Source organism: Carassius gibelio, chromosome B16, assembly GCF_023724105.1.
Source record: "Carassius gibelio isolate Cgi1373 ecotype wild population from Czech Republic chromosome B16, carGib1.2-hapl.c, whole genome shotgun sequence".
Classification (NCBI taxonomy): Eukaryota; Metazoa; Chordata; class Actinopteri; order Cypriniformes; family Cyprinidae; genus Carassius; species Carassius gibelio.
This window is the reverse complement of record NC_068411.1, coordinates 11,044,263-11,057,991: the sequence shown is the minus strand read 5'-3', so window position 1 is coordinate 11,057,991 and position 13,729 is coordinate 11,044,263. Positions and strand designations below refer to the sequence as shown.

Genomic DNA, 13,729 nt, shown 5'->3' with positions numbered 1-13,729 from the left:
GAGCATATCTGCAATATATTTCGTTCCTAGGTCATTTAGCGACTTACTGTATATATGATTAAAAGTGCTTTAAAATTAATCATAAATGTAACTGGAAGCCCATGTAAGGACCTGAGGACTGGTGTGATATGCTCAGATTTTCTGGTTCTAGTCAGAATCCTGGCAGCAGCGTTCTGGATGAGCTGCAGCTGTCTAATTGTCTTTTTGGGCAGGCCAGTGAGGAGACCTTTACAATAGTCCACTCTGCTGGTGATAAAGGCATGAACAAGTTTCTCCAAGTCTTGGCTGGAAACAAAACATCTAATTCTTGCAATGTTTTTGAGATGATAGTATGCTGATTTAGTTACTGCTTTGACATGACTACTGAAACTGAGGTCTGTCTCCAGAATCACACCAAGATTCCTTACTTGATATCTCAGTCTCTGATTGAGGTAGACTCAGTGCAAAGGTGTTTTTTTTTTATTATTATTATTAATATTTTTTTAGCAATAAAACATTTAATAGATTTCTGAAACAATATAAACTCTTGATTTGGTTCAACCAGCATTCTTTCATTTATTTGCCATAGAAAAGGTTATTCGTTGAGCAAGCCTTAAGCAGCAACCAGCTGCGGTTCATCCTCCAAACCGCTCGGGGGCGATCGCACGCATAAATACTAGTTTAAAAAAAACACTCGCGCGGCAGTTGTGGGTAATATTCATGGCGGACTTCTGAATCTGCAGTGGAGAGACACACCTTCTACTTTTCTCTCTGGATATTCAAATAGTGGAATTAACTTACATCTTTATCTCTTGTAAAAGTAAATTAACGTCCATACATTTGAAGGGATGGCTGAAACAGGCTCAGGTGAGCAGAGTTTGTAATATTCAGTCAGTCTGATAAACACTGCAGCTGTTATTGAGCGCTACCGAGACTGTAAACAGAAGATTTTACACCAACAAATACGTAATTAGTAGTTATGTTCGTATACATGTATCTTATTAGGTAAAAAATGTGCAGTTTGAGCAATAATAAGTAAATAGACGCAAATAGATCGCTAACTGCGATGAATGAACTGGCCTAATGATGATTGTACATGCAATACATTGTCAATTAGGTTTGTGTCATTTATTAATGCTACAAGGAATGCTTTCAAACATTCACATTTCCGTTTTTTTCTTCTTCTTCTTACATTTAGCCTAGGTTATTGAATTCATTTTATTTTTAGCTACAACCACAGAGGTTAAAGTATAAAGTATATTTGCTATAAAAGTTGAGCTAAATCTGTTGAAGGTGTAGTTTCCAGTCATATATGGTGGTTAATGCTGTCAGTAGGTACTGCATGATTTGAGTCACGCATCTGTCACTTAACTACATCTGTTCCTTCTCAAGATCAAGTTGGTGACATGAAACATGACAGCATTTCCTCCCCTGGGGTCTCAGATCAGGAGAAGGAGATGGCATCCAGTGCTTTTGAGGCTTTTAAGGTAAATAACTATAATCTGAGCCGGTGATTGTTATCCATAGTTGTTTCCGGAGGTCATTGTTGATGATATAACGTGATGTTTTTCTTTAGGCTGGAAGCTATGACGAGTCCCTGAAACAGCTCGACAGCCTCCAGGAGCTTAACAAAGAGGACTACAAGATAACCATGAATAAAGCGATTACTGATTTTTATAAAAGTGGGCAGACAACAACTAGCACCCTGAAGCAGACGTTAATGACCTTGAAGAATCAGGTTTGATATTACATATTGCATCTTTTTCATTATTATAAGCCTTGTCATTAGAGTACTGATGCTGATTGATCGTTGTTTGCAGATGCACACAGCTGTGGATGATATTGATGGTTTGGACGATGTTGAGAACAGTATCCTCTACTACAATCAAGCGGTGATTTATTACCACCTGCGACAGTATTCAGAAGCTATATCCATCGGGGAGAAGCTCTACCAGTTCCTTGAACCTTTTGGTATGTTTCAGGATGCAAATGAAAAGTTCTTGCATAGTGTTGAACAGCAGTTTTTATTTTATTTTAAATTTTATCTGCACCTGGACTAGCACCAAAAGAATGTTTGAACTGGTCTGGTGCAATAGTGTGGCATGGCTTGATGGGTTTCTCTGTCCTAGAAGAAAAGTTTGCTCAGGCCGTGTGTTTCTTGTTGGTGGATCTATACCTGCTCACCTTCCAGCCAGAGAAGGCCCTGCACCTGTTGGCTGTGCTGGAGAAGCTCGCTGTGAAGGATGGGAACAGCAAAAACGGCAAAGGAGAGGTCAGAGATATTTGGCTCTTCTGAACTGTTTTTATTTTTGATTGTTTTACCCTGTCTCACTTGTTCTCACTACAAATCTTTGTTACAGTGTTGTTACAGGTGTAATTAAATCTGTAATAAAAACTTGCGCAAAGTGCAGTTTAACCATGGCAAAATCACTGTATTTTTATCCGTCATTGTTATCTTCTTAAATTTTTTTTATATATATAGTAGGGCCGGGACTTTAACGCGTTAACTAAGATTAATTAATTACAGAAAAAAAATTCCCGCATTTTTAATAACTCATTTTTGCACCGCGGAACGTTTCTCACTGGATGAGTTTCGGCGGACCGATTATACTGGAGCACCAACTAGCGTTCGCATATCACCGCAGCAGCACATCGAGCCTCAAGTATCACCTAAACGCAAAACATATAGCAGCTAGCGTGGACTTTACACTTTATGTTGAACTATGTATTATTTTGTTGGTGCAACAGTTTATGTTGAACTCTTTATTGTTTTGGCCAAGGTTATTGAGAGTTGGACTTAGTATGTTATGGCCTCTGAAGCAACAGAGAGATGTTTTCTAAATAGTCAGTGTTTCTAATGTTCTGAATGTAATTGACAGTATTGTGTTTTACTTAAAAAAAAAAAAAACAGTTTCCAGAAGGTTCCAGCACCTATAAGCTACCTGAATTTCTGAAATGTACTATTTCTAAATTGTTTCTAAATATGCTATTGCTACACTTCATGGCAAAAATTGCACTGGTCTGCTAGACTTGGTTGAACAAAAATAAACAATATTTTGTTGCTTAAGCTTATGTATTCAGTCATTATTCAATGGTATACTATAAATCCATGTGAAAAAAAATTACTTCTCACTGTTCTCAGGTCAAATATTTATCTGCGATTAAAATGCGATTAATTTCGATTAATTAATTACAAAGCCTCTAATTAATTAGATTAATTTTTTTAATCAATTCCCGGCCCTAATATATAGTTGATATATATCTCTAGCTATCTATCTATCTAATCTATCTATCTATCCATATATATACATATATATGTATATATTAGCATTATCTAACATGAGAATGTTATGTATTGTGCCAAATTTACTACTTTTCAATAGTTTGGGGTCAGTAAGATTTTTAATTATTTATTTATTACGGGTAATATTTTATTTTATATTTTAGCGCTCGTTTTTGAAAAAACGTTTTTGAACAGAATTGTACATCAATATTATATAGTGGTCTGCCAAAGTGATAGAAAGCACTTGTAAGTCAGTGTTTGTCAAATTTAGCTACCAGGCCATGCTCTAGAAAGCAAAGAATGGGTTAATATGCCAGTTTTGTGAGATGATAAATTGAGTTGTTGCTCCAGATTCTGTTTCCTTGACTTTTTGGATCATGTGTCATTTACAGAGCACCAGCAGCACAAACAAGGAGTCTACTGCTATGAAAGCAGAGTTCACAGCTTTGATCGAGGCCGCTAAATCAAAGATGCACCAGGTGAGAGCAGTGAGCATAATGTATGTTAAACTTGTTCTGGGACTGTTTATTAGTTCTGTATCTTCAGAAAGCGAAATCTGAATCTAAAATGATTCAATGTATGCTGATCGGCTAGCAACCAAGAACAACAACATTTTGTTACATTTTGTCAAAAATTTAGCTATTTGGGATATATATATTTGTGTGTGTGTGTGTGTGTGTGCAGTATAAAGTACGAGCCTATATCCAGATGAAGTCATTGAAGGCCTGTAAACGGGAAATCAAATCTGTGATGAACACATCTGGAAATGTGAGTAGATTTGCATGTACTATAAATGTTTGTCAGGTATGCCTGCTCATGTAATACACTTGTTATTTAAAGTGCCTCTATTATGGGTGATAAAAGGTTCATATTTTGGTTTTAGGAGTCCCCAACAACAGGTTGACATGCGTGCAAGGTCAAAAAACACTTTCATTGTCTTTTAATGCATTTATTTGTACGTTATTTGCTCACCGACTCCCAAACGATTCACTCATTGATTCATTTTTCCGAACCCCTTATTTACTTGACGCTAATCGGTGGTGAGTGGTCGATTTCATTTTCATGTCATCATGCATGTAATGCCTGATAGAGCAGCGTTTGTGAGCACAGTGCTCACAAAAGCGGCACCTAGTTGCAAAGAATGAATTAGCATTTTCTTTCAGACCAATGTGAAAATCGACCGTCGATGGTCAAGTTTTCCCAGATCTGCGCGGGCAACAAGTGGGCCGGCAATATGCTAATGTTTCATGTTATGGTCAACATGAAACGGCTTGGGATACATTTTAAAAATGACTCATTTCAATGATTCAGAGTCGACTCTCTTTCTTTTGAGGGACAATAACTTTATACTCGGTGCACTTTCAGATTTAAACAAAAATCCATATTAGGGGCACTTGAATTCTTTTTTTGGCTGACTATATTTACACATCTCTCCCTCAGTCTGCACCCTCACTCTTCCTGAAGAGTAATTTTGAGTATTTGAGGGGAAATTATCGTAAAGCTGTGAAACTCCTCAACAGTTCAAATATCGCAGAGCACCCAGGACCCTTGAAAACAGGTACACTGTTCCATCTTCCGTTCCAATCTGAGCACTTTTTTTTGTTTTGGTTTCATGTGAGATTTCTACACTATAATCATTTATATTTTTGATTCCAGGAAATGTTACTAAGCATGCAAAATACACCTTAGAAATGTCCATAGGCTCAAATGTTTTGTTAATAATTAAAAATCAAGCTTTCCTTTTTCCTGGAATATATTTACTCAGGTTTGTCTTTTTTTCTCCACTTAAAGGTGAATGCGTGAGATGTATGTTCTGGAATAATCTCGGTTGTATCCATTTTGCCATGGGGAAGCACAACCTGGGTCTTTTTTACTTTAAAAAAGCACTTCAAGAAAATGACCACATATGCGCCCAGCTTGGTGATGGCAGTAATGGGCAGGGTAAGAGAAACAAGGACCTTTTCCATGCCAGATCATACAGCAGAATCGGGGATATCATACTTCTCAGTGTGATAATAGATTATAAGCAGATTCTTGAAACTTTTGTGATTTATGAATATTTAGCAGCCTTGTAAATTAAGTGTTTTATTGCCTTTTTTTTCCTTACAGCAGCTAAGAAGTTCACAGGCATCCCCATGTGTGCCCTGCTAGCTAATAAGCGCTATGAGCTGCTGTATAACTGTGGGATTCAGTTACTTCATATCGGTCGACCGCTGGCAGCGTTTGAGTGTCTGATGGAGGCGGTGCAGGTGTATCACTCCAACCCTCGACTCTGGCTCAGGCTCGCAGAATGCTGCATCACAGCTAATAAAGGGGTACAGACGTTAACCCACATGTGTAATTCAAATTTAGAATGAAAGACGCTTGGAAAAAATTGGCGTACTCAAACAGTTTGAACACTTACACTGCCGTTCAAAAGACTGGGGTCAGGAAGATTTTTTTAAATAAGAAAATGTATTATTTAGTTAGTTACTAAGTGAGGAAGGACACATTAAAAGAATCACATCACAGAATCCTGAGGGGAAAAATGTATGATGGTTTCAAAAAATAATTTTTACGCAGCACAACTGTTTTTAACAATGATAATAAGGAATATTACTTAAGCATTTAATCAGCTAAGAATGATTTCTGAAGGATTATTGGAATAAAAACATATTCCAAAGTATCACTTGTTTGGGATTTTGATCAAATGAATACAGTCTTGGTGAGTTTAAGACACTTATATTTCTTGGTAAGAGACTTCTTTCAAAAACGTTTAAAAATCTTACTGACCCCGGACATTTGGACGAGTGTGTATTTGTTTTGTTATGTTCAAAGGCCTGTTCCCATAAAATGCCTAAATGACACCAAAGTATAAAATCGGCAAACAGTTTTTCCATTATTTCCGTTGGTGATGCATTTATTTATGACCTTTTTTGTTTCCTTCAGAGCTCGGAGCAGGAAACAAAAGGTTTGCCCAGTAAAAAGGGGATTGTGCAGGCTGTTGTTGGGCAGGGCTATCATCGCAAGATCGTTTTAGCATCACAGTCCACGCAAAACACCATTTACAGGTGAGGAAGCGTGATTCCATCTAATGGGTCTTGACGTTTGCTAGTGTAGTATAATGATGTTAGAAAAGTAGCTGTGTGAGGTTGATTGGAGCAGTGGAACTAGATTTCCAATGGCTGAAAATATTGTAATGTCACAGTGTCTCCAGAAGGTGTCATCCTGTTGCCTTTCTCCCCAGAAGTAGCATTTTAAATCCTTAAGTGATTTCTGAGAGAGCAGTGTCTTGCCTTTTAGGTTTCAGTAATCTTATAAAGTCTGTCTGATGCCCTTTGCATGCTAAAATGGATAAACACACATGTGTTTGTGTGCAGTGAGGGCCAGTCTGCAGCAATCCCAGTGGCCAGTATGGAGTTTGCAGCGATCTGTCTGCGTAATGCTTTGCTCCTGCTCCCAGAGCACCAACAGCACGACAGCAAACCTGACAATGTCTCTAAGAGCTGCAGTCTGTCAGGCAGCACAGAAAGTGGCAGTGAGACCAGCGATGCCTGCAGGTACACGGATAAACATGCATGAACCACCAGTGCTGGCAATAACAGATCCCAAACTAGATCGAATACAGTACATTAAAGAACACTCTTTCAACCCTTTTATGCTGATTTTTGAATTGATGTTTGAATTGTTCTTTGACTGACAGTGGGAAGACTCAAGAGGGAGACAAGTTCATTCCTGCTGCCCCCTCATCGCCCTTGAGGAAGCAAGAGGTGGAGAATCTCAGGTGAGGTCACAGGAGACTTTTCTGGAATTAATTCCTCACACATAATAAAGATGAGCTGAAGAAGATTTGAATGACTTTAACACATTTGATTTGAGTCAGTATGGCAAAGTCTGTTAGCCAGTATGCTGTAAAAAGAGATTCCTGTTTCCTATGTGAGACACGTCGTCGTCCTCAAGAGGGCACTTGCCAGCTCAGAAAGGGGAATCCTTTTGTTTTTTTTTAATACAGGCGGCTAATGAGAAACGTGTTTAGTAATTATTATGTACTAAAAATAGTATTTAAAGCAGAAAGCAATATACAATACGTTTCAAGCTGTAACATGCTACATTTTTCACATGACCTCAGCATGTACATTTTTTTATAAACTGCTACGTTTATTTGTAGTAGCATCTTCACTTTTGCAGTATTAATTATGAGCCAAGAATAAATGAAAGCTGATAAGTCTTGCGGTTTAATCATCACCCTGGTCAAGAAGAGCCTTGTGCAGTATTCTGCTCAAATTTAGCCACAGATGGTATTGTTATTCTAAACAGCCAGCATGTATGAACCAGTACCACTTTTAAATTTCCTTTACAAATATGCATATAATGGTTTAGAATTACATTTGCTAAATTTGGTACTACTGTATGCTAAATATCGATATGGCAAATGTTCTTGGCTAAATCCATTATTAACAACATAAAATGTATCAATTGTTAACCTCCATTATTTTAACACATACAGTCTCTGTTAGACATATAATTGTGAATAACCCTTCTTTGGGCTAACTTACATCTCTCTTATTTTATGCGTCCACTTCATTCACCCTCGTGTTACTTTTGCCTCAGGAATTGATTAGACTTTCTACCCCACCTCAATCCCACTCCTCTCCCCTTCCCCCCATCTTTGATCCAGCGGGACAGTCTGCTCCGGAGGGCTGGCCGGATGTGGTTCCCTGTGAAGGGAAGGGGTGTAGTGTGTGGATTGTGTTGACCCTGCACTGACACACTGATACACTGACACATTTACAAGCCCAAGCACAGTTTCTCAAAGAGCTCTTCCTGGAATGCTGCAGGCTATTGTGTCACAGGCAGTCACTCAGAGAGTTTCCCGTCTTTTCCTTTACCCTCTCTTACCCTCTTCTGTGCTATTTGTAACAAAGCTTAACATTTTGGAATCTGGGCAGGGATTATATTCAACATTTTTTTTTTTTTTTTTTTGAAGTAAGTTTTAATGCGGTTGTTTTGGCCTGTTCAAATCAGCGAGACAAATTGCAAACGAAAGGACTTATGAAAAATAAAACTCGTCTGAACTCATTCTGCAAGAATAATGGTTTAAAGCTCAGCAAACAAAGATTGCCCTTGAGACTTAATTCAAAAATATTTCCTGACAAGATAGCACAGCTGTTAGTCAAAATGTAAAAATGTAATACATTGTTGCTGGATTTAGTTAAAGTGACCAAATGGGACGGAATCAAAAAAGCCACCAGGTAAACTCTGCAATTTACTAGATTATATCATATTGGGATATTGGCATGCTTCAGTGTATATACTGAATAAAACTTCTTAAGTATGTGGCAATTTGAATTAGGGCTGTGCGACTAATCGAAATTGCTTCATAGTACGATTTTCCGTGGCCCTGACCTTTGCTATCCGATCCAATCAGAATGCAACGCGCCTAGCGTGAGAACAGAACAGACTGGGCATATACCTACGTAACTCCAGGTTCACACTCTGTCTGTGACTCATCTTTTTTCCAAGCCCATGTTAACGGATCAGAGCGTTCACACTGCACGCGGTAAAGGCTAGAAATAGAAACATGTGAAAAGAATGAATATCTAGCACATGAGCATAGAGAGAGTTGTGAGTGCACCGGACTCAGTTTAAGTGAGAGGAGACACGTTTTAAGTGTGCGCACTCTCTGCTGGCCAGAGCAGCATGTATCTGAGCACGCATGTCTGGTTTTGTGACAAAGAAAAGGAAATCCATGTGCAAGCGGAGAAATTTGCACTTGCGCATTACGTTTTTGTGCTTTTGTGTTACATTAATGCGCTCTCGCTGCTGCTTCTGCACCACGTACACATACTGTATACACACTTCAGAGTATGTGTGAACCTGTATAATGTATAACAAATCTATTTCAACACCTGAGGCACCGCTACAATGAGCTCTATGACCAATGCATGGCAAAAAAAAAATATATATATATTTATTTATTTGCTATATGTCTAGACATTTTGCTTGACATCTTAGTGATTATTTTGACTTAAGTCTGTTCTAGAGACATGTTACAACTTTTTGATAAAGCTCTAATTGGTTTTCTTTTGAAAATGTTTCAAATTCATACTGAATGCATTTATGACTGTAAAGCATGTCTGTGTGTGTCAAAATCGTGATTTAAAATCAAAATCACAAAATTCATCAAATAATCGCGTTAGTTTCCTTTTCCATGCTATGTAACTCACAGCATGTTTCTGATATGAAAAAATTCTGGAAAATACTGTAAGTAGAAGAATGCGAGATAGATAAATTATTTTGAGATTGTATGGGTGTGTTCTGTATGGACACTATTAATTTGATTTGTGCAGGTTAAAAAAAAAGTATTCATTACATTTTATTTTAAAAACAAACACCAATACCCTCTCTACCGTATTTTTCGGACTATAAGTCGCACCTGAGTATAAGTTGCATCAGTCCAAAAATGTGTCATGACGAGGAAAAAAACATATATAAGTCGCACTGGACTGACTACTAGTCGCATTTTTTTTAGAGCCAAGAACCAAGAGAAAACATTACCGTCTACAGCTGCGAGAGGGCGCTCTATGTCTTCAGTGTAGACTACAGGAGCACTGAGCAGCATCTCTGGCAGCATAGAGTGCCCTCTAGAGGCTGTAGACGGTAATGTTGTCTCTTGGTTCATTTCTCTCAGTTCATGTAAAGTTAATTTTGAGAAATAAATCGCACCTATAAGTCGCAGGACCAGCCAAACTATAAAAAAAGTGTGACTTATAGTCCGGAAAATACGGTACCTCTGAAGGTGTTTTACTGAACTCTCATCTCTTAATGATTTTGGAATTTGTGAGGCACTTGACAGATTTTCTTTACGTTGGTTTGTTATGTCTGCTGTACACTGATTCCTACAAAGTGTTTCTCTATTCTTCTTTTTTTTTTTTCATCTTCTCTCAAGTCACCTTAAAACCATAAAACAGTTTTGTCCTTGTGTTGAAAACGATTTCATCAGCATGCTTCTCTTTGGTCTCTCTTTCCTCACAGGTGCTCAATTCTAGCCTGCAGTGCGTATGTGGCTCTTGCTCTTGGGGACAACTTAATGGCTCTTAACCATGCAGAAAAGCTCCTGCATCAGACAAAGCTTTCAGGATCCCTCAAGTGAGTCAGGCTCTCTGTTTCTGGATGATTTATTTGTTTTATGGGCCCTGCACTTACAACACTCACAACATTCTGCAAATATTTGCCCTCCTAAAATGGCCAACCCTGATTGATGGGATGCTTAACACTTGGTTCAACCTGTTAAACAAAAAATCGTACCTATCCCTGACCACTCTCATTTGTCCTTGGGGGAAAAAAACAAGAAAAAAAGTTACCTTATTATTATTTTATTTATTTTTTGTAGCAAATGCTATTTTGTAAATGTCCTGGAATTCTAATTTGTGATGCTTACTGTAAATGGTTTGGTTTGGTTAAGTTATATTTCCCAGACAGAGATGAAGCTGAGACTAAGTGGGCATTACACAGTGTAATGCAGATAGTTTAGCTTTAGTCTTTGTCATGGGATGTGTCTTTAAATAATGTACTCGGTTCAATTTTTGATGGTTTGTTTGGTTCTTGTGTTCTCAGGTTCCTGGGTCATCTATATGCAGCTGAAGCCCTGATCTCTCTGGACAGAATTTCTGATGCCATCGCACATCTCAACCCGGAGAACGTTACTGACGTCTCCTTAGGGGTGACGTCCAGCGAACAAGAGCAAGGTATGAGAACGCATTCATAAACAAAACATACAGGTGTCGAAGGGCATGATCTGCGATTATTAACACATGTCTGTGCTGTTATTGACAGCTTCTGATAAAGCAGATCTGGAGCCCGTGGAGTCCTGTAAGTTTAAATTAGCATTATTATCATTATAATATTTTAAATGTATTTCTTAGGTGGATGGATGGATTCATTTATTTTAACAAGTTAATTCCTCTTCTATGATAAACATGCCTGAACAATTCAGATTTAAAATTCATTTTGATATTTTAACAATTTACATAAAGCAAGCCTTAATGTTATGCATTATAAAGGGTTATTAAAAGGGTATATTGCATTATTATTCATGATGTGCATTGCAATTTGTTATATCTTGTCGTAAATAATTATAACCTAATTTAAAATGAACAGTGTAACAGTGAATTGATGTGTTATAATATATTAACTGTTGTTACAATTGTTCATGAGATTGTACAATGCATTATAAGGTATTTCTAAGATTATCTTTTACTTTGACAATCTTTTATTATTATTTCTATTAAAATGATAACTATTTCTGTTTATATATATATATATATCTATACACACACACACACACACAGAGAGAGAGAGAATCTGTGAAGCAATTTAGTAAAAATATTAACATTTGATGAAGCAATGTGATGCAACTAACGTGCAGTAAGATTAAAAAAATACTGGTATTCATAGATTTTGAGTTTATATTTGTTTTTAAATTTTTTTTTACATGTTATTCTTATAAAGATGATTTTATATGTCTGTATAATATTTCTTAACAATAACATGCCCTGATAAATCATCCACAATTAAAGCAGAGATAAGTTTAGGCAGACAATGTGTAGTCTTATTCATTGGATATTTCTGTAGTTAATTTGGGTTTGTGTTGCAGCAGGGAAGCAGACGCCTTTGTGTTACCCCAGCTCAGTGAGTTCTGCCCGGGCCACAATGCTCTTCAATCTGGGCAGTGCGTATTGCTTGAGGAGCGAGTACGAGAAAGCCCGCAAGTGCCTCCATCAGGTAAACATTCCTCTCATGTGAAGCTGTCCAATTTAACGGCCCTGTTACTAAATGCATAAATAAATATAAATAACTATTATTTTCTCTGGACATCAGATAGATACAGTGCTTTAACAATCTTTCAAACATTTGTTTCTGATTTCCAAGGCTGCTTCAATGGTGAACACTAAGGAGATTCCTCCAGAAGCCATTTTACTGGGTGTCTACTTAGAACTGCAGAATGGTGAGTCACGCACAGAGACTGTAATTACACAGTGACTGCTGGGAAATGATGCTATATATTTTTTTTATTTGGCCAGTCACCTTTCCTCACCTGGAATCAATTAACACTTCAGACCCGATGTATTTTTTGAGTAATCGTTTAAAATCGTGATTGTTGCTTCGGCAGGAAACACACAGCTGGCGCTACAGATCATCAAAAGGAACCAGCTCCTCCCGTCTGTCAGGCCCGCCTCCTCCCCTGACCTCTGTAAGAAACCACTTCCCTTCCAGTCATCCCAGCCGGTACAGCCCATACAGACCCCCTCCTCCTTTACACAAGTGCAGCGCAAGTGATTCCACTTATTCGAACCCCCAGAAACATGCACAGACACATTTTTTTTTAAATGTTATTTATGAGGCTGCAGCAACTCATGATGGACGGAAGAAAACCAGCAAGAAACGGTTGTCTGTCGCAGTCTGTGTTTTGGGGTCCATGAAATTATAAATAAATTTTATTTACACGTATTAGTGGTGTGACATTTATGCGGTCAAGTGACACACTGCCATATATGAAATTATACAGATGATGAGTAAATTATTTCTGGAAAGTAAGATTGGAAATCTGCATGGAGCCCTTCTATCGTGATGAGAGAGATCATGTGGTTGTCAAAAATAAATGGACCAAAGGTCACTGTGTAGATCTAATTTGCATACAATCATGGACACTTGTCTCTGACATCAGTTGTGGCAGAAAAAGTTTTAAAAATGTAGCTTTTAAATCTCTCAGTTGTATAACTTGATTTCTTCTCTACTGGTGCATAAGACTCCAATAAATGTCCTGATTTGTGAAGGCCCGTCTCTGGCGTGGGTGGACAGATGTCGGCTTTCTTTCATGTGTGGTCTCTCCTCTTTTTGCCCTTACTCCTGAGGGGTGGCCCATCACCTTTCTTATGCTAAATCCCTCTGCCCCCACACCCACTCTTTTTCCACCCACATCTCTCCCCATTGTTGCACCGATCTGACGTCCTGTCAGTGATGCCTTGGAGAAAAAAAAAGCTCTTTTTTTAAGCCATCTGACGCTAGTTCTAAATGCAGCTCTTGTCCCCCAAGAGGCCTGTCATGTTTGTAAAATCCTTTTTTTTTTCTTGAATCATGTGTACAAGTAAACAATACTATGCCAATGCAGGCAAATTCCAGAGGCCAGCTGTTGGTTTATTAGAATATATACAGCTGAGCAAGTGTTTTTATTCATAGCCATGCTTTTTCATCCATTAAGGTTAAATTGGGATTTTGTTGGTGGGCGACCCCCTGGGATCAGCTGAGGATGAATGATATAGATGTGAAGCGTGCATCTGAGCTGTGGGTGTGGCAACCCTCGCTGTCCTAAAAAAACACTGACGCCCTAGGCTTGGGTTTCATCTAGTTGTTGAGAAGCAAATAAATACATGAAATGGAACATGCAAATGGGGAACAGCCAAATTTCAAACCTGATAAATAAATTGG

The 13,729-nt window shown here is 38.1% G+C and overlaps 1 protein-coding gene across 5 annotated transcripts; it reads left to right on the top strand.

The window, feature by feature from the left end:
• Positions 1–671: 671 nt before the first annotated feature.
• On the top strand, positions 672–13,076 carry LOC127974916 (CCR4-NOT transcription complex subunit 10-like). 5 transcript variants are annotated; one of them, XM_052578507.1, is made up of 19 exons: positions 672–846; positions 1,372–1,466; positions 1,556–1,717; positions 1,800–1,950; positions 2,112–2,251; positions 3,655–3,741; positions 3,947–4,030; positions 4,703–4,820; positions 5,054–5,203; positions 5,375–5,577; positions 6,191–6,312; positions 6,622–6,801; positions 6,945–7,025; positions 10,277–10,390; positions 10,859–10,989; positions 11,078–11,113; positions 11,898–12,025; positions 12,173–12,248; positions 12,414–13,076. In XM_052578507.1, exons 1-19 carry the CDS (start codon positions 828–830, stop codon positions 12,578–12,580), a joined length of 2,244 nt encoding a protein of 747 aa, XP_052434467.1. In that variant the 5' UTR covers positions 672–827; the 3' UTR covers positions 12,581–13,076. The 5 variants fall into 5 exon arrangements, with proteins under 5 accessions (XP_052434467.1, XP_052434463.1, XP_052434466.1 ...); XM_052578503.1 differs by having other exon boundaries at positions 2,109–2,251; XM_052578506.1 differs by having other exon boundaries at positions 2,109–2,251; positions 5,372–5,577; positions 11,901–12,025.
• Positions 13,077–13,729: the final 653 nt, after the last annotated feature.

What these genes read in the sequence shown, in the direction of transcription:
- LOC127974916 (XM_052578502.1), top strand. An exon ending in ACGCAAAACACCATTTACAG is followed by an intron (nt 6,313 to 6,621) that starts GTGAGGAAGCGT and finishes GTTTGTGTGCAG; the next exon opens with TGAGGGCCAGTCTGCAGCAA. An exon ending in AAGCTTTCAGGATCCCTCAA is followed by an intron (nt 10,391 to 10,858) that starts GTGAGTCAGGCT and finishes TTGTGTTCTCAG; the next exon opens with GTTCCTGGGTCATCTATATG.